The sequence below is a fragment of the Puma concolor genome, chromosome B2 (assembly GCF_028749965.1).
Source record: "Puma concolor isolate L17-30 chromosome B2, mPumCon1.1.hap2, whole genome shotgun sequence".
Lineage (NCBI taxonomy): Eukaryota > Metazoa > Chordata > Mammalia > Carnivora > Felidae > Puma > Puma concolor.
This window is the reverse complement of record NC_141671.1, coordinates 145229256-145249776: the sequence shown is the minus strand read 5'-3', so window position 1 is coordinate 145249776 and position 20521 is coordinate 145229256. Positions and strand designations below refer to the sequence as shown.

General features: G+C 41.0%; 1 protein-coding gene across 1 annotated transcript; it reads left to right on the top strand.

Moving 5' to 3' along the window:
* Positions 1-997: 997 nt before the first annotated feature.
* On the top strand, positions 998-10632 carry TAGAP (T cell activation RhoGTPase activating protein). Its single transcript, XM_025926161.2, has 10 exons — positions 998-1152; positions 1757-1840; positions 1928-1981; positions 2288-2354; positions 3842-4008; positions 4683-4844; positions 5331-5440; positions 6844-7039; positions 7832-7946; positions 8544-10632. The coding sequence occupies exons 2-10, from the start codon at positions 1814-1816 to the stop codon at positions 9809-9811; spliced, it is 2166 nt and encodes a 721-aa protein (XP_025781946.1). The 5' UTR covers positions 998-1152; positions 1757-1813; the 3' UTR covers positions 9812-10632.
* Positions 10633-20521: the final 9889 nt, after the last annotated feature.

Here is a 20521-nt window from a genome sequence, read left to right as displayed (position 1 = left end):
CTGCGTGAAGATGTCGTAATATAGGTCACATACATAGCCTTTTAGCCATAGAAAAGACCAGAGATTTTCTCTTATCCAGAATGAGGGATCCACACATGAAGAAGGAGGAGGAGGAGGAGGGATCCACAGATGAAGTTCACCATCTCTTTTCTTTTTTTCTTTAGAAAAGAATTAAATGTTTATTTATTTTTGAGAGAGAGAGAGAACAAGCAGGGGAGGGGCAGAAAAAGGGAGACACTGGATCCAAAGCGGGCTCTGCGCTGATAGGCGTCAGCCTGGTGTGGGGCTCGATCGCATGAACAGTGAGATCATGACCGGAACCGAAGTTGGATGCTTATCTGAGCCACCCAGGTGCCCCTCACGATCTCCTTTCTATTTGAAATTGATCTGATCAGAGGAATTTTTGGTTTTCCTTCCGTGTCAAGATTAGAGATGGTATTAGCAATTTTGACCAGGAGTTAGGGAAAGGAGAAGGGGGTCAATATTTTGGCAGCTGGCTCCAGAGGACTCTCTACCTAATTCCAAAGGAAACTGGTAGCGACCATTTCTCAAAAGCAGCAGCATGTCTGGAGCTTCTGGGAGGAATAGCATCCTGCACCCAGAGGATGCCAGTCAATGTGTGGTAACTGATGAACAGAGTAGATGGTGGGTGGGAGGGGAGACAGCACCCAAACAGGATACAAAATAAGGGCACCTGAAATCACCACTTTACAAAATAAACTTATGTTTATTACAGAATAACACAATTTCTTGTTCACACATCCCACCTGTGACATTAATCAGAGCCTTCACCTAAGAGCCATATGTCATCTTTTCCACCCCTGTTTGTAGATTTTTTTTTTTTTTTAACTTTGAAGTGGAAGAAGAAGAAAAAGAACCAGAGCTGCCCTAAAAGGAATGAGGAAGTGAGAGCTCTCCAGTGTCTGGCTGGCTATGTCTGTGTGACAACCCATGATGTTCTTTCCGGTCTCAGTAATATTCTGAATTTCCACCTGCCCGCCCCCTCTCGTTTATAATGCAGGACACGTGAAGCCGGTCATTCAGTCTTGCCCTGTCAACCAGTGGATTAGTAGGAGCAGAGTGAAATGCTGTTTCTCCCATTTTTCACAGTCCCCCGGAGTTAAGACAAGTCTGGCTGGAGACCCTCTGAGGGTGAGTACCATAAATTCACATCACTAGAGAATAAGCGAGCTAGCAAATCGCAGGTGTCTGAGAGCACCTCCGACAGAAAACAGCTGTACCACAAACACACAACATGTCACGTTACAAAGACGCTGAACGCGCAAAGCTTGGCTTCAGTGTGAAGCCTGAACTTCTTTGGCATGGGAATTCCGGAAAGGTTAACTTTGTTTTGTGTTTACTACAAGTAGCATCTTGGGAATAAGTTTTTGACCCTGGGGGTTAGATGAGATCATCTGTGCAGAGCACGCAATACAGTGCCTGACACATAGTGAGCTCTACCCGCTGCCAAAAAAAGAGGGTATATAATTATTATGTAACTATTTGTCAGATTATTTCTTGATGGGAATGGAATAAGTGAATAAGTGTGGCGTGGTAAAGGTATCAGGTTTAAATAATATAGAAATAAGTGTGTTCAGGTGCTGTCCTTAACAGCCTAAGATATCTAGTAACATACACACAGACTTTAAATGAAAACTTTTCTACCTAATGGTTTCAAACTTTGTGTTTTGGCACTGAAATCGGCCAACTTATTATGCGTCTCCCTCCTCACTCTTTCTCACGTGATTTCTCACAGGCAGAGCCAAGGACACACGGAGGGAAATTCATCGCTGGACAGTCAGCACAGACTCTAATGAAGTTGATAAGCAGTTGCAATGCTGTACGTCCCCCTCTTACATTTACTAATTCCGGTTTTCCAGAAGTCAGAGTCAAAAGATCTGTACCTAATTTTGGTTTTCTCTTTTAGGCAAAAACACTAAATGCCAATAACATGGAGACATTGATTGAATGTCAGTCAGAGGTAAGAAAGCAATTTTAAACACTTTTTATCTGCACTGTGAGAATGTGGAACACTGTGTTTTAATGGAATATTGTTTGGATTATTTAATTACCAGAGTAGAAAATTAACATCATTCGTGCAGTACATTAAATACATTAATTGGGGCCTTATAGGATGATAATCAATTGTTGATTCTAGAAGCTAGAAAAAATCAGTGGACTCTATTGACTAATTCCTAATATGAATAAAATGTTGTATGTGTATTTTGTGGGGCAAGACTGGGTAGATCTCTTCAGTCATTTTTAACTAAAACAAATATATTTTTAGGGTGATATCAAGGAACATCCTCTGTTGGCATCATCTGAGGGTGAAAATAATATTTGCCAGCTAATTGGTGAGTTTTGAAAACATACTGATCTTTTATGTAAGTGCTAACAACAAATGTTCTTGGTTTGCAAAACCACAGTACTTTACTAGGAATTTTTTTTTTATAAATGTTCTTTTAAAGACCGCAGAACATTAACACTTAGATGGCAGGCAGGCTCCAGCTCACCAGAGCATCAGGGCACTCTGACAGACAAGATCCTCTCTAGAGCCAACCCCCCAGCTCTTCAAGGGGTTTTTCGTAGGGTCAGATCTCCTAGGCGCTTCTGTTTTAACAATTACAGCATGCATACATATGAAAAAGAGACCGTTCCTTTTCCCTTTTCTTCCTTCTCTAGCCATCCCCTTCCACTTGCCAGTGTAGAAACATATGGCAATGCATTTGGAAAATACAGCTTTTATATTTAGAGGAAAACAAGAGAAAGAAGGAGACAGAAAAGAGAGACAGAAGGAAACTTGTGAGGTGCGATACCCGTTGCATACACATCTTCAGGATTTTGCAAAGATAGAACATCTTGCTAATGTTTTACTGATAGTTCCCAACTGCCAGGTCTAGGTTCAAGCCTTCCTGGCAATTTGTGCCAGCGCTGTCCCAAAGCAGCCGCCAGGGACATCCTAAAGGGGACTGCAGACAGTCTGTTGTAGCTCCCCCTAGTGGCTAAGTGGCTGCAGAGGTTTACCCGCCAGCCCAGCTAAGTGTCTTCAAAATGATCTTGAACAAGGTTCCACTCTTTTTTTATGGCTCGGTGATATTCCGCTGTATTTATAAACCACATCTTTATCCATTCATCTATCACTGGACACTTGGTTTGCTTCCATATCTTGGCTGTTGTAAATAATGCTGCAATAAACACAGGGGTGCGTAGATCTTTTTGAATTAGTATTGTTTTCTTTGGGTAAAACCTAGCAGTAAAATCACTGGCTCATAGGGTATTTCTATTTTAATTTTTTGAGGAAACTCCATACTGTTTCCCATTGTGGCTGAAATTAACGTAACATTCTACTGTCAACTATACTTCAGTTTAAAAAAAAAAAAAAGATCTTAAGCAAGTCACTTCCTCTCCTAAGTTTCGTTTTTTTCCACCAATGAAGAAAATTAAAATAATCTATTTCACATCAGAAATGCCCACCATAGTTATTAAGGTCAATATATTAAGATGGTTGTTTGTGATCTGCTTGGCTAGGTTTTGCTGATTTTTTGTAGCAAACAGCCAGTGAAGGGTAAAAACAGGAAAGGTGGAGACTTTGAGGAACCTTGGTGTTGATGTTTAGGGGCTGGTTGCTCTGGTGACAATGTGGTTGCTTTTTCGGTTGATTTTTCTCGATTAAAATTCACGCCCTTTGCTTTCTCAGTTTTTCAAAATTATTCCTGCCCCCCCCCCATGACATACCACAGATGACATTAAGTGGCTGATGATATCCATTGTCTTATATGGGTCTTTATTTATTAATAAGTTAAATTTAATTTTTCTCTTTGCCTTGTTTTCCTGGCTGTAGAAATTAAGAAGAGAAAAAAGGTGCTGTCTTGGCCTTTTCTCATGAGAAGGCTTTCTCCTATGTCAGATTTTCCTGGGGCTTCAGAACCAGAACTGAAAACGCCACTATTTGATCAGCCCTTGTCAATCATCTGTGGTGAGGACGACATACTCCCCAGACCCATCCAGGTAGGTGTGCATTTACTTGTAACCTACATCAGGTTTTTGTTGGATGTGAAAGATTCTTGGGAGCTCTAAATATCATTCTCATGCTAATCTTGCTGGGGCCAGTATTTAGTTTTTTCCACTTTTGGAAATGGTGTTTCCACATATGAGTACAGTCAGGAGAGTACCTGGCTGCTTACACTCTAGAAATTAGCTCTACTTGCCCTCCATCCTTCCATCCTCATGATCTCATGGAGTTGAGAATGCTTAAAATGTGTAGCTTCTGAAAAGTCAACAGAGATGGGGTCTAAAGTGTATGATCAAAAATCCAGTGTTTATATGGAATGACTTGAAAGGAGGGAGGCCTGGAATAATTTTAGAATGTAAAAAATTAGAGCTTTCACCATTTACCTCCTCTTAGAAAAACAGCAGAGTTGAGGGAGACAGTTGATAGCAATGGGGCTATAAAGAAAAACTGGCATTAGAGGTCTCTTGTTAACACCATCTCGGTATCATGAAGAACTAACTTTTATGGAGAAGATATTCTAGGACAGGTGAAGTTTGCTACTGTTCACATGCACCATTTTAATTCTTTCTCTTACCTAAACATAGATTTTTCATGTATTAGTAGCAGCATATGGTTTCATGCATTCAAACTAAGGGTAATCATTTCCTATTCCTACCCCTCTTTCCTATAGGATATTCTCACTATTCTGTGCCTTAAAGGACCTTCCACTGAAGGGATATTCAGGAAAGCGGCCAATGAGAAAGCCCGCAAAGAGCTAAAGGAAGAGCTCAACTCTGGAGGCGTGGTGGATCTGAAAAGTCTCCCTGTGCACCTTCTGGCTGTGGTCTTTAAGGTGAGTTCACAACATTGCTGCCAAATCATCTGCAGGTGGCTCTGACACATTAATTTTCAGAAAATAAGAAATGGGCTCTTCTCCCTACAAATCAAAGTAAACTGATCCTGGAGTTTAAGTTTTTTTGGCTAAGCCTTTTATTTTCTTATATAAACATCTGTTTCTATGATCCCAGATTCCAACAGAAGGCGATACATTAAATTCTCCCCAAATCCTGATGAGAAAAGGCGCACTTAGACTGTCCCATGGCCAAGTCTGTGCCCCTGAATCTGGCTGCCCCTCAGATGATGGCCTTACTGTGTGTGCGCGTTGTTAGGAAGTTGATAAGAGAGATTTCCCTAGAGTATTCAAATGCAAGAAGGAAGGGGGCGCAGCCTGTGTTAAGATGATCAGAGGGTCTCTGAGACAGACCAGACAAGGGGACGATGAAGATGCCAGCACATAATGTAACATAAACAGGACAAACCATCCCCTTTCATCCTCCAGGACTTCCTCAGAAGTATCCCACTGAAGCTACTTTCATGTGACCTGTTTGAGGACTGGATGGACGCCCTGGAGAGGCAGAATGAGGAGGACAGAATTGAGGCCCTGAAACAGTAAGTTGCCAGAGTCCTTGCCAGAGGCCAGGCCCACATGGTCTCCATTTTTTGATTCTTCATATAATTCTCTGAGTGTTTCATGAAAATTGAAGTGTTTAGGGAATCAGAATGGAATTGTTTATCTACTCCCAGAATAAAAATCACAAAGTACTTTGGAGACTCCTTTTAAAGTGGTTTTAGCCAAATGAAAGGAAGCACTTTTTCAAAGAGTGGAAAGCGCAAATCCCAAGAGGTGGGGGGTCTAAAAACGTAAGTTGTTCAAGAAGGAATGGGGCAAAATCTTAGGTGAAACCCTGAAAACACGCTAAATAGCCAAGTATAGGAATTTGGGGTTATTCTTAACCTAATAAATGGGTGTCAGGCAAGGCAACAATTCTCCCATAAAAACATCCCCTAAGGCATAGTAGAACATAGGAAGGGAATGTTTTGATCACAAAATTCCACAGCATGTTTCATATTCGTATAATTAATCAAAATGAAAACTATATAAAAACAAATTCCAAAGACAACAAAAACAATTACATTCGTAAATGAAACTGTAACCTGTTAGTGACTAGACAATCTTAAACACCTAACTTTGAAATATCAGCTCTTTCGCCGAATGCTATGAAAGTCTATTTATTATGATTGTCCCAGGCGGCTAAATATTTCCAGGGAAATAGTTATTGAATTGAAGGTGTTAAGAGTATCTGTCCCAAATTGAAAATCCTAATATTATTAGAAGTTTCCCCTTAAAGACATAAGCTCTTTCAAATAGTAACTTCTTATGAGAAATGAAAATGGTCCCTACTTAGTCACCATTGCTTATTTTGAAAAAATGAGGCTTTATAAATCTAATTATTGTTAGTACTGATGTTGCCATTTAAGTGCTACCTTGACCATGTTTATGAACATGCCCTTATAAACTGATTTATGCTCCATAAAGGTTTCTCAGAATGGTATAAAAATGGGTCATCTTTGTGTGATGATCACAGATCAAAAAAAGTAAATGACTGTGTTCCAAAAACACCAGTCTTGCAGTGCTAGAAAGACATTCTGCCTGGCTAAATGATTACTCAACAAAACAATTTTCAAAACGTATTAAACTATGGGGTTTGTCGCAGAAGTTAAGGATTCCTAATTTGAGATCAATACAAATAATAAAGGGTTGTGTTATTGGTGTCCTTCCTAATTATAAAGACCAGTGTCTTAGGTCTTTAGGATCTCATGGTTAACCAGTTTCATGCCATGTCTGTTACCACTGGAAGTGTCTGAATAAACATTTCACAATCTTACTGTGAAAATGCACCTTCTTCATTTTAAAGGAAATCTGGGTTAGGCAGAAACTTTCAACTTGAGATACTAAAGGGAGATAGACCATTAGCCTCCTCTAAAACCAGCCTCCCTGAACTTCATTCCAGGGTTGCAGATAAGCTCCCCCGGCCCAACCTCCTGCTGCTCAAACACCTGGTCTCCGTGCTCTACCTCATCAGCAAGAACTCAGAGATCAGTAAGATGGATGCCAGCAATCTAGCTATCTGCATTGGACCCAACGTGCTGACCCGAGAGAATGACCAACACCTGTCATTCGAAGCCCAGAAAGACTTAAACAACAAGGTTTGTTCTGGTCTATTTCTGACAAACTCCCAATTTGATCTCACTGTTTGTTTGAAAACACCAAGTGATAATAAAAAGGAATGGAGGAGGCTTCTGGGTCGCTCAGTTGGTTAAGCATCCGACTCTTGGTTTTGGCTCAGGTCATGATGTCACAGTTCATGGGATCGAGCCCCATGTCGGGCTCTGTGCTGGCAGTGTGGAGCCTGCTTGGGAATCTGTCTCTCCCTCTCTCTGGCCCTCCCTCACTCACCTGTGCACACAACAAGTTCTCTCTCTCAAAAATAAGTAAATTATTAAAAAAGGGGGGGGGGGGAGGGAGAGGAAGGAAGGAGGGAAGGAAGGAAGGAAGACCCAAGTGTAAAATGCCTCTAAGTATCTCTGACTCAAGGTCAAGTGAAATATGAAATACAAAATGCTTTTGTCATAGTTCTGCCCTCTTAGACTCATGCATTTGATGAAACAGAACAAACCTCTTGTCTCACAGGACTTGTGTATCACACGCCATCAGTCCAACTATCAGTTTGGGAAACTCCTTATGTAGATAAAAATTACTTGAAAGGAAGAGGGTTTTTTAAATCTCAAAAAAAATGTATGTCTCAAAGATAACTTTAATATATATGATTTTTACCAATTTTCCACATGCTCTTCTCAAACACATAAAGATCCCTTACGCTTATTTTGGCACCTCCCTATCAGTTAGTTGGCCCCCATCATATCCCCATTATTTCTCCTCTTTCTTTAAAAAAATTAAAGATAGCTTTAGGCTGACAACTTGTTTATTTTTCCTCACAGGTTAAGACATTGGTGGAATTCCTCATCGATAACTGCTTGGAAATATTTGGGGACAACATTCCGGCACATTCCAGTACTGCTTCTGATGACTCCCTGGAACACACTGACAGTTCAGGTACAAAATGTGTTCTCGATTGATGATGACTGTGGGGGAAAGTTCATGCCAGTCTGCCAGTCCATGCCAGTAATGTAAAATATATCTGGTATTTGAAGCGACAGCTACCTACACAAATCACCAAATCAAACTCATAGGACACCATTCACACGGACACCTGTTCTCAAATTTCCATGCAGTGCCTCCTCACTCAGCTGACACTCGTTCAGCTTCTTTCAGAATCACAAAAACCTTCTAATTTTTCTAAGTTAACTTCAGCTAGAGGGTTGTTTCCACATAATGGGCTATGGGTCCATTAAAATGGAATGGATCCAATGAAAGAGCCATCCAAAGGATTAATTTTTTAATTTAAGATCAACAAATTTTCATTGAAATGTTTTCTCTCTTTTCTCATTCTATTTCCTTTATCTGCTTCTCTTCTGCACCTCAAACTAGGAAAGAAACAAAATTTTAATGTGGCAAATTTCATATCAAGCCCCAAAGTAGCTTCACCAGATTACCCAGGGCCATACTTGATATAAGTAGGGGGAATTGTACTAAAGTTTATTTCTCAGAGAAACTGAACCAGAAACTCAACTGTCCCTTAACTTCCCCCAGACATGTCAACGCTGCAGAATGACTCAGCTTATGACAGCAATGATCCTGACGTGGACTCCGGTGGTGCCACTGGCTCCCCAAATAGGCGACCCCCAGTACCTGTGGAGACAACTGCCGGCTGGGGGCCCAGAGGCCCCCAGCTCACTTGGGAGTTGAGTCCGGAGCCCATCAGCAGCACTCTTGCCAGGCTGAAAAACTCCCTGAGTGAACTAGACAGGAGGTACTCAGAGCCCAGCCCGTCATCCTCACAGGAGAGCCTCGAGAGCCAGAAAACACACCAAAAACTAACACGAAGTGAGGAGGACGTCACCATGGCCCAGGCAGGGGCTCATTTGGAAAGTAAGGAAACTGAAGACCCCTTTCCAGAGGAGGTGTTTCCTGCAGTGGAAGGCAAAGCCCAGAGACCACAGGACCTGAAGGTGAAGAACTCGACTCAGGGTTCAGTGTTACTGTGGGGACTAGCGCCCAAAGCCTCCTCCAGTGGCTCTCTGGATGCTTCCTCTGATGGTTCACCCGTGGCTTCTCCTTCCAGTCCCAAAAGAAATTTCTTCACCAGACATCAGTCTTTCACAAAGACAGAGAAGAGTAAGCCCAACAGAGAAATTAAAAAACACTCCATGTCATTCTCCTTTGCCTCTCACAAAAGAGTGCTGACCAAAGCCCCCAGCTGCGTGTCTGTAAAATCCAAAGGCTTTACCAGAGACCAAGTAAAGAAAGGTTTTAAAAAAGAAAGCCAGCTTTCTGGGCGGATCATCCAGGAAAACTTGTCTGAAATCCAGGGCCAAACTGCTCTAGACTGTAGCTCCACATCCTATGCCCTCTCTGTCAGGGATGTGTTCCAACAAGTGGATCAGAGAAGCCCAGGTAGTCCGCCATCTTACGAAGAGGCCATTCGGCGCCAGGCATTGGACCTCTCGGCCTACAGGGGCCAAACAGTCGGGAGCATGAGGGCCAGAATGCTCAGCCAGGATGCTGAACCTCTCCGACCTTTTCATCACGGAGGGAATTTAAGAAATACATGCAGTCAAGAGCTGCTTGACAGGCACAGACTATCTCCCAGGACTGAGAGCTGGAGACAGAGCCAGACTGTACATGTTTCTGTAGAAACAATAGGACACGTGACCGTCACAGGGAGACCTGACCTGCACCGGCCAAGAACTGTATCTGAGTCAAAACAGAAGACTAAGCTGGACCATCTAGTGCGGCAATGTAGTCAGCCGGTCTTTAAGGCTGACCAACTCCAGTATGCTAAAGAATCCTACATTTAGGACGGCAGACCAGACACCATGACATGGCTTATGGCGTCTCTGTAAATGCACAACTGTATAAAGAACTGCTTTGAACTCTGTTTTCCAAAAAGTCGAGAATAAGCTCTTTTAAAAAGGTTGTATAGAGGCCTCCCTAGAGGGGATAGCCACGCAATGGGACTCAGGCAGTGTCTGTGTGTGCCCAAATTCATGCAACATGTAGCAAGTGTATAAAATGTATTAGAGACAAGGTGTTAGGTGCAAAGATGTCTACATGAGTATGTGTGTATTTGTGAACTTGTAGTCAACTGCACTGCTGTTCTCTGCCTCCTGGGGCAGTATTTTGAACACTATTAGTGTTCAAAAATAATTTTTTTCCTTTCTTTGTTGCCTCAAATGTCATCCCATTTTTCATATTTTCCACAAACTCCATTTAGGAAAAATGTTTAAATCTCTGTTAGAAGTTTCCTCCAGTAAACAGCTTTGTGATAATTACCCACAACGGTAAGAAAAAAGGAGCAGACTGCAAGAACAGACTTCAGTGTTTGGAGTTATATCGAAGGCATTACAAACTCCAGTGAATGAAAAGGCCATCATTAACATTTATGAAAAATAGTGAAATGTGTTCTTTTAATCATCTCATTCTCAATTTGGGTAGATTAGCGCAAATGCATTACATCAATATTAACTGATTTATAGCACTTTGAGTTTCTCTGCGGCTCAGCAATGCCTTCTCCAACAGTGTGCAGGAAACTTTATATGCATGATATGCATTGGGGATCATATATAGAACTTCAGTATAATCTCACTACAATAAATTGCCTTCCTTGTTTCAAAGTAAACATGTTCATTCTTTACTGATGTGTTGCCTTCTCTTCCTTGGTTCATAGAAACCCACTAAGAAAAGCACTCACACATTGGTCCATTCAATAAGCATCTACTGAATGTATATCCATTATTCTAGATTAATAGGCAGGCTGAGGATCTTGTCTTTAGAAAGAAAAGATAATTCCTATTCTTTGGTAGTTTGCAAAACCATAAAAATATACCTACTCGAAGCCATTTTCTCAATAGTCACTCAGAGACCAGAAAATTTAGTATGCAAATACAGGGTAATAAAACCAATATAATATTTCCTGGTTTTAGTGAATGAAACTCTTCATTACCTTCACAAACCTTGTTTTTATGATGCTCAGCTTGCTTATTCACAAACATAATGGTAAAAATATTTGTCATATGTTAGAACTTTAATGCTCAATGATTAAGATATTTATATCCAGTACATTGGAGATACTGGACTTCTATTTTCCTTATTTCATCAACTTCTTTCATAAAACACTGTGTGTTTTGTATTTGTTCAAAGAATATTTTTATGTTGGCCAACCACCAGATGGCAAAGGCCTATTATTATTTTCAGAGATTTATTGATAATGTGGCACAAAGTTAAAAATGTAACCCAGATTGCTCAAGGGAGCATGCTCAGACTTCATGAGAAATACTTTATTAAGCACACTAAAAATGTATAAGTTTCAAGGGGTTGACACTCCCCTCTGACCACTAACTTCAGAAGAGCAATCCTTTTCCAGAGTTGGACACAAATGACAGTTACAAGTTTTAGCGTCTACCATGTGCCAAGCACTGTTTTAAGTATTTCAGGGCTAAAACAAGAATAGCAACTTCCTACTGACAATCAGAATTCTCATCAGTAAAAAACTAAAACTAGGAAGCCTCCTATCTATTCCACTTTACCACTGACCTGACCTCTGTTGACCCAACTCATATCACCAAAATTTTGTCTTAAATTTCTTTATTTTAAAAAAGGTGGCGTGAGACTGGAAGCCATCTACCTATTGCACATAACTAGTACAGTTTGTGGCAAACATTTATGAGCTTCCTGCAGTTGAGCAAATGTCATGATTGTTGCTATCTTTGAATAGTGGAGAAAAAGGTGTGGTGACTACCTTATATATTGCAGAGTGGTCTTCCCACATCCATCCATGGAGACCACTGGCTTCTAGCATTGCCCAACCCCAGTTGCCAAGCCCATCAGTTGCCTAGGGCTACCATAACAAAGTATCACAAACAAGGACTGTAAGCTACAGAAACGTATCCTCTCATAGTTCTGGAGGCTAGAACTGAAATCTAGGTGTCGGCAGGTTGGCTCCTTACGAGGGTCACAAGGGAAGGATCTTTCCCAGGCTTCTCTGCTTGCTTGTACATGGCCATCACTCTGTATCTCTACATTGTCTTCCCTCTATGTGTGTCTGTCCTCAGATTTCCCTTTCATGAGGGACACCACCAGCCATATTGGATTAGGACCCATTCTAATGATCATTTTACCTCTTTGTAGTCACATTCTGAGATCCTATAAGTTAAGATTTCTACAAATGAATGGGGGGGGCACACAATGCAACCCCTCCATCAAGCTTCACAGAATACTACTTAATGATACCTTGATTATGCTGACAATTTTTAATACTTCACCATAACCAAAGGACCCAAGCTTATGGTGAGATTTGGATACTATTAGAATGATGCTTGGGGCACCTGGGTGGCTCAGTCAAACATCTGACTGCGGCTCAGGTCATGATCTTGCAGTACCTGAGTTCAAGCCCCGTGTTGGGCTCTGTGCTGATAGCTCAGGGCCTGGAGCCTGCTTTAGATTCTGTGTCTCCCTCTCTCTCTCTGCCCCTCCTCCATTCACATTCTCCCTCTCTCTCTCTCTCAAAATAAAAAAAAAAAAAAATGATGTTTTAGTGAAGGAATCAGAAGACTCAAGCTTATGGTGCGATTGGAAAATGTTAAAATGATGCTTTAGTGAAGGACCCAGGAACGCCAAAGTTCTGTCCTCCATGAACTTCCTAAGGGCCACACAATCACAAATGGGACTATTGCAAATGTGCCTGACACCCCGGTGTAAGGTCTATGGTAAAATCAGGTTGGAAGTCAAGGGCTAAATAGGGGCTTCTACCTAAATCCAGGTCTGATCTCTAGCCTCTGAGCCACAGCCACTGGGTCTCCCCAGCATCCATGCATCACCTGCCTGGGCCTAGCTTAAGAGGGACCCTGACCCTCTTACCAAGTGAGAGACAAGGAAGCATGTAAAGTTAATGTGCCCACTGGTGAATAATATGCAGCCTTCACCGCCCTGGAATCTGGCTGTACAGACTAGAATTTCTTCCTCTCAGGGAAGATAGGTAGTTTTCTCTCTTATAAGGAGGGAGAGAAATGGGTTCCAGATGCCATTGCCAGCCTCCCACATGACACATTGTGACCACCCCTGCCCAGTGGTCCACAAATGTTGACTTGTGGATGTTAACCAAGGCTAGATGCTCATACTGGAGCTCAGCCAAACTCCAATCACCTCAGAGCCTAGCAAATACAATGCTTGTGCTACATGGGGTCCCCGTGCAGGGAAGTGGCAGCCGTGGCTTGTACGTTAATAAAAGAAATAGTAGTTAATGGCCAAAATGCTTTCCATGACCATAGATGAGAACATTCAAGGGCAATAAACACTATTTATCCTAATGCACTGTTAATGGAATAAACTCTAGCTGCATTTTCCTGATTGTGATCTCACTGGAAGGATCGCCAGTACATGCCTTCCTCCTGAAGGGTCAAGTAGACAGAAACCCACATCAGATAGGATCTCACATGTTTTGAGTTTCTTTTTTAATTGAATTATGTAAGATCTTAACTCCTTATCTGCAAAAGCAGAACCAGTGAGGAAGAAACTATAAACATTTTGCTAGAGATGGAAGTGAATCACTTTTTGGCCATATTTGAAATGTGGACAGAGATTCTGCATCTTGTCAACTTCGGGGTACAAATTAAATGTGAAGGGGGAAAAACCACTGGGATAAAGTGCTGCCCTCCTCCTACTATAGAGGGCCCCTACAAAGAGGGGCCCCTGGGAGACCAGCAAACCTGCAGAGTGCAAAGTCTTGCCGGAAAAAGGAAATGCAGAATGATAACATCTCTGTAGGCAAGGAAAGACACTGTGTTGGCATAATAGTACAAGACTCAGTTCGCAGGGCCTGAGTCCACACCCCAAATGTGCCCCCAGGACCAGGTACTAAACTTGTCTGAGCATCCATTTCCTCATCTGTAAAACGAGGATAATCACAACAGCGCATCAGTTGTGGGATGCACGTAACAGAAAACCCAGATAACAGGGGCTTAAACAAGAAGGGGAATGTGCTCTCCATTAAAAGAAAAGCAGATGGGCAGCCCAGGGCTGACAGGGAAGCTCCAGGACATCCCATGCCCCCGGGTTCCTTCAAACCAGGGCCAGCATCATAGGCACGGGACCTGTGTTGTCTCAGAGCCCCACGCTTAGAAGGGCCCAGCACTGGGGTTCATTGCTCTGCTTGTTGGCATTTTTTTCATTATTAGTAACGTTGAATAAGGGCCCCCCATTTTCATTTCGTGCTGCCCCCTGCAAATTAGGTAGCTCACCTTGTTCACACTTTGTGGTTTTCTAATCCACCATCATTTCTGTGAGCAAGATCCTCCTCCTCCAGCCTTGAACTTTCTTGCTCAGTTAACTTCTATCTACATCCCAGAAGCCAGAAGTTATTCCCATGGCTACTCTCACCTGCAGAGGAGTCTTGGAAATAAGTTTCTCATAGGCACTCTGCCTTTCCCAACAAAATCAGTAGGATTTTAGCCTAAATCAGTGGGAACTATTAGCTCTTGATACAAAAATCAAAAGAGATCGTGGATATGGTAAAACACATACAATTAGTTGCTCTAACATAGAAAGCAGGATAAAGCACAGATTATTTAGTATAATGAGACAAACCTCAAAATGAAAATGTTGAATATGATTAGGGATAAATAAAGACAAGGCAGATAATTTTGGAGTACTTCAATCATTCATATGCACATTGTGAGAATACTCATATGAGAAGTTTTAAGTAAAATGAATTACTAACAAAATTTCAAATTAAAATTTAAGACACATTGTATATAAGAAATTCACAAGCTAGTAGAGAAATAAGACAGCCTTGAAGGTAAGGTACATTCCAAATGAGAAATGACATAAAGTGCTATAGGAGAAATGATTGTTTCATGGTCCAATTAGTTTTAGGATATACTTCAAACTTTTTTTAATGTTTTATTTACTTTTTGAGAGAGAGAGAGAGACAGACAGACAGACAGACAGACTGTGAGTGGGGAGTGGGCAGAGAGAGGTGGGGACAGAAGATTTGAAGCAAGCTCTGCACTGACAGGTTGACAGCAGTGAGCCCAAGGCGGGGCTTGAACTCACAAACCATGAGATCATGACCTGAGCCAAAGTCAGACACTCAACCGACCTTGCCACCCAGGTGTGCCAGGATATACTTCATATTTAAAAGTGCTTCCTATATCAGATTCCAGAGCAGTAATGAAAGATTTCAGCCAAGCGTATGACATTTAAAATAATCATGAGAGTTTCCAGGAAGCTATTCATTTATGTGATTAGAGCACATCACTGTTGAAAAGGAAATTGACAACTTCTTTTTTTCCCATCCTCGTCGAAAAAGGCATTTCCTATACAAAATGGTTTTGGAAAAGACAAAGTACTATGTAATATAACTGCTAATATGTGGGATGTTCATCTTTTCAAAACAACACTTACATCTTGTTACTTTCCTGACCAAAGATCTCCAATGACTTAATACCGTTTTCATCAAGTCTAAAGCCCTCCACCTCCCACCTACCAATCAAGGCCCACCTTATCTAGCCCCATCCTAGGGGCTTCTTTCCTTAGAAAGATAGAAATAGTACCCAAACTTCTTTCCTTAACCCCCCAGTGACTTTCTACCATAAATAAGAACGACAGCTAATGTGAAAGATGCATGTGTACACCCCACCTTTCAGAACTGGAGATAAGCAATGTTCAGATGAAAATTCATGTCCTTCCATAATTATATTAATAAACAAAAATAAAACTGAATGCATTCAGCATACTGTTCATGAAGTTAGAAACGGAATAATAAAAAAAAAGTTGAAATTAGTAATTTCAAAAACAGAAAAGGAGTAGAACTGATAAATAAAACCAAAGCTGTCTCTCTGAAAATAATCGCTGCCTAATCTAGTCCAGGGAAAGATACATCAGAAGTACACAACAGGAGAAATGATGATAGGAAATAAAAGCAGAGACTGAAAACTTAAAGAATCAAAGAACTCCTTTGCTGACCTGAATGCAAATGCATTTGAAAATGTAGAGGAGATTAACTATTTCTAGAAAAACATAATTTGCTAATCTAACTCCACAAGAGAGAGAAAATCTAAACAGAGAAGGGGTGCCTGGGTGGCTCAGCTGGTTAAGCATCCAACTCTTCATCTCAGCTCAGGTCTTGATCTCAGGGTCATGAGTTTGGGCTCTGTGCTGGGCTCCATGCTGGGCACGAAGCCCACTTAAAAAAAAAATTATGAAAAGAGACACAGAAAATTACAGATCAATCTTATGAATATTGATGTAAAAATCCTAAATAAAATATTAGTGATGGAATGTATGGATACCAAGTGGAGTTAATGTGGGAATGCAAGTATAATTGCAATGTAGGAAATTTATTAACATAATTCATCATTTTGGTAAGTTACAGGGAAAATATAACCAGCTCCATAGACCTGTCAAAATCTAATCTCTACTACTGAATTTTTTTTAAGTTTTATTTATTGTGAGATAGAGTGCTCACAAACAGGGGAGGGGCAGAGAGAGGGGGAGAGAGAGAGAATCCCAAGCAGGCTCTGCACTGTCAGAGTAGAGCCCAATGAGGGGCTTGAACTCATGAACCATGAAATCATGACCTGACCCGAAATTAAGAGTTGGATGCTTAATCAACTGAGTTACACAGCGCCCCTCCACTACTGAATTTTTAAAAGATTCTTAATGAGGGGCACCTGGGTGGCTCAGTCAGTTGAGCATCCAACTTTGGCTCAGGTCATGATCTCAGGGTTCGTGAATTCCAGCCCCACGTTGGGTTTTGTGCTGACAGCTAGGAGCCTGGAGCCTGCTTGCGATCCTGTGTCTCCCTCTCTCTCTCTCTCTGTCCCTTCCCACTCACACTCTGTCTCTGTCTCTCAAAAATAAACATTAAAAAGCTTTTTTTAAATAAATAAAAGATTCTTAATGAGAGAAAATGATGAACATGATTTTTTAAAGATGTCAATCTTAGACGAAAAGGCTGTACGGGCTTAACGAGGAAACTCTGGAAACTCCCGCTGAAGTGTGAAAAAAGTCAGGTTGGTACTATTTCTATTAACACTGTTCTTAAGGTACTATCTAAAGCACCCATACGAGAAAGAAAACAGAGGAATAAATATTATAAAAGAGGAGGCAAGGCTTTGCTATTTGTAGGTTATATAATTGAGTACTTCGAAAATCAAGAGAATCGGTTAAAAATAAAAACCACTAGAAATAAGAAAACACATTAATCTAGCAAGCTGTGATATTAATATACAGAAACCAAAAGTCTCAATACATACTAACAGAAAATATAATGAAAGAAAAGACTCCGTTGGCAACAAATAGATAAAATACCTAGGAAGAAACATAAAACCAATTTGACAAAAATTTTTAAATGTTCTTGCAGGATGAAGAAGTAGAATGGAACAAAAATAGAAGAACTTAGAGAGTAAGATTCAAAACCATCAAGTTTTCCTAAGTTAATTTACAAACTTAAAATGATCACAAAAAAACATCCAACAGGAATGTTTTTTTGTTGTTTGTCATTGCTGTTGTTACTTACTGGGACAACACTAACTGAATCTGAAAACTACATTTTTAAAAAATTTTATTTATTTATTTGAGAGAGAGAGAGAGAGAGTACCAGCGAGTGGGGGAGGGGCAGAGAGAGAGAGAAAGAGAGAGAATCCCAAGCAGTCTCTGGGCTGTCAGCATAGAGCTCTTCACAAGGTTCAAACTCACAAAACCACAAGATCATGACTTGAGCCAAATCAAGAGCCGACGCTTAACTGACTAAGCCACACAGGCGCCCCTGAAAACCACATTTAAAAAAATCAGTAAACACTGGGAGCACCTCGGTGGCTCAGTTGGCTAAGCAACTGACTCCTGATTTGGGCTCAAAGTCATGATCCCTGGTTCATGAGTTCGAGACCCATATGGGGCTCTGTGCTGACAGTCTGGAGCCTACGTGGGACACTCTAAATAAATAAACAAACTTTAAATTAAAAAAAAAAAAAACAAATAAATATAAAAAATCAGCAAATGCTAATAGCAAAGAGAACTCTGAAAGGAGGATCTGTGACAGAAAACCAACTCTGCTTGATTTTCAGCCATGCTCAGAAGATGAGATGGCGGGGTCCTGACATGTGAACAGACAGCAAACCAATCAGACAGAAGAGAAACCCCAAGGAGAGAGGCAGATACATACAGGACTTTGGCACATAAAGGTGGTATTTCAAAGCAGGAGGAGGGGTAAAAGGAATATTTAATAAGTGGTGCTGGTATAAATCATTGGCCATCTGGGAAAAAAAAAGGGAGAACATAATTTATCTCATAAGACGTGCCAGGATAAATTTTAGATGGCTCAAAGATTTAAATGTGTGAAGTGAAAGAACCAAACTTCTAGGAGAAATAAGGGAAAATTCATGTAATCTCAGAGTGGGAAAGACATTTATAACATGACTTAAAGTTCTGACAGCATGAAAGAAAATGACAAGTTAAAACCAAAAACACCTGCACACATAAAACACTATAAACAGGAGACAAATGACAAACTTGGAAAAATGTTTGCATCTCATATAGCAGATAAAGGGCTAACTTCCACAACATACACAGTACCTGTAAATTGATAACGGAAAGCACAGAACAGTTTTAAAATGTGCAAAGGGTACGAACAGCCAAATCAGAAAAACAAATGGCCCTTACACTTTTGAAAAAAGCTCAAACTCACTCCTCTTTTTTTTAAAAGGCAAACTAAGACTACACTAAGACACCATTTCTCCCATCAGATAGGCACAAATGAAAAGTTTATAATGTGTGTTGGCAAGGCTGTAGGGAAACTGTTGATTCATTTGTTTCTGTTGGAAATAGAAACTGATACATCCCCTATGTAGGACAGTTTGGCAGTATCCGTTAAAATGACAAATGCATAAATCACTTTCCTACTTCTCCCGCTAGGAATGTGCTTTACAAGTACATTTTCATGCATACAATGAGAATAAGGACATTTGCTTTGTTCATAGCAGTAAAAGACTGGAAATGACAAAAAAGATGCATCACCAGAAAATAATGAAACTATGGTTAATTAAATTGTGATATGCCTGTACAGCTCTAAAAATTTCTATGCAGCTGTAAAAAAGAAATGAGCAAGCTCTTCAGCTATTGATATAAAAAGATGTGCAAGATATATTAAGTAGAAAAAAGCAACATGTAGGTCAATGTATATCGTATACTATAATTTATCTTTTAAAAAAAGAAATTCCTGCGATGCCTGGGTGGCTCAGTCAGTTGAGCGTCCCACTTCGGTTCAGGCCATGATCTCCTGCTTCGTGAGTTCAAGCCCGACGTCAAGCTCACAGCTGTCAGTGCAGAGCCCGCTTCGGATCCTGTCCCCCTCTCTCTCTGTCCCACCCCTGCTTGTCCTCTCTCAAAGATAAATAAAACATTTAAAAAATAAATAAATTACTAGTAACAGTTTAATGTGTGGGGACGGAGAACAGAAACTGGGCCAAGAATAAGTAGAAGACATTTCAACGATATATTTCTATATTTTTCATGTTTGAACTATGTAACTGTATATACTCAAATATTAAACATAAAACAATGATAACGAATATTCAGTGTGTGTTATATGCCAAGCACATTGAAATGACCTGAGAACTACCTGCCTGGGGTTGGTGTTTCAACATCTGAATAAGGCTGGTAAAGTGGGTCAGAGACAGATTTCGGAGGGCCTTGAGTGTTCTCCAAACTAGGCTTCAAAGCATAAAAGTGGGAGCCACCCAAACTTTTCAGGATGTGTATTTAGGGTGATTACATAGGATGGTTTGGAGGAAATGCAATGCGAGACAAAACAGCCAGTTCTGAGGTTATTACCCAAACATTAGGAAGCAATTATGTCTGGTCAGTAGGAAATCAGGCCGAGTGGGAATAAGGAAGGACTAAGTGTCCAGACAGTGAAGGGTGGACAGGATGTGATCAGTGGAGAGGGCAGGCTGGGCACTCCAGGAGGACAGAGCAGGATGAACGTGGATGGGAAGTAACAGGATATGTGCAGGCAAGAGCAAGGACCCACTCCTGTGAGTATGGCCCGGGGTGAGAGGGCACAGGTTCCACAGAAAGCAGCCTGGGTTAAAATTCTGAATCTTATCGGGGCGCCTTGGGTGATTCAGTCAGTTGAGTGTCTGACTTTTGATTTCAGCTCAGGTCATGATCCCAGGGTCGTAGGATAGAGCCCTGCATCAGGTTCTGTGCTGAGAGTGGAACCTGCTTGAGATTCTCCCTCTCTCTCTCTCTCTCTCCCTCCCTCTCCCCTGCTTGTGTGCTCTCTAAAATAAAAAAATTTTAAATATTCCATTAAAAAAATCTTGAATCTTATCCTTATCCCTTTGTGCCTGCATTTCCCCATCTGCAAAATGGGGGTAATAGTACTTCCTACTCTGCAGGGCTGACAGGAGGACTAAATAAGATCACATGCAAGAAGTCCTTCCAGTCCCCAAAGAACGGCCGGTGGTAGATAAATGCTAGTTTTCTCTGGAACATAAAATTTAGATTAT

Bases quoted from the DNA above. Each gene is read 5' to 3' on its own strand.
- TAGAP (XM_025926161.2), top strand. From the start codon at position 1,814: ATGAAGTTGATAAGCAGTTGCAATGCT. The intron at 5,441-6,843 runs GTAAGTTGCCAG...ACTTCATTCCAG, and splicing joins AGAATTGAGGCCCTGAAACA to GGTTGCAGATAAGCTCCCCC. The intron at 7,947-8,543 runs GTACAAAATGTG...AACTTCCCCCAG, and splicing joins GGAACACACTGACAGTTCAG to ACATGTCAACGCTGCAGAAT.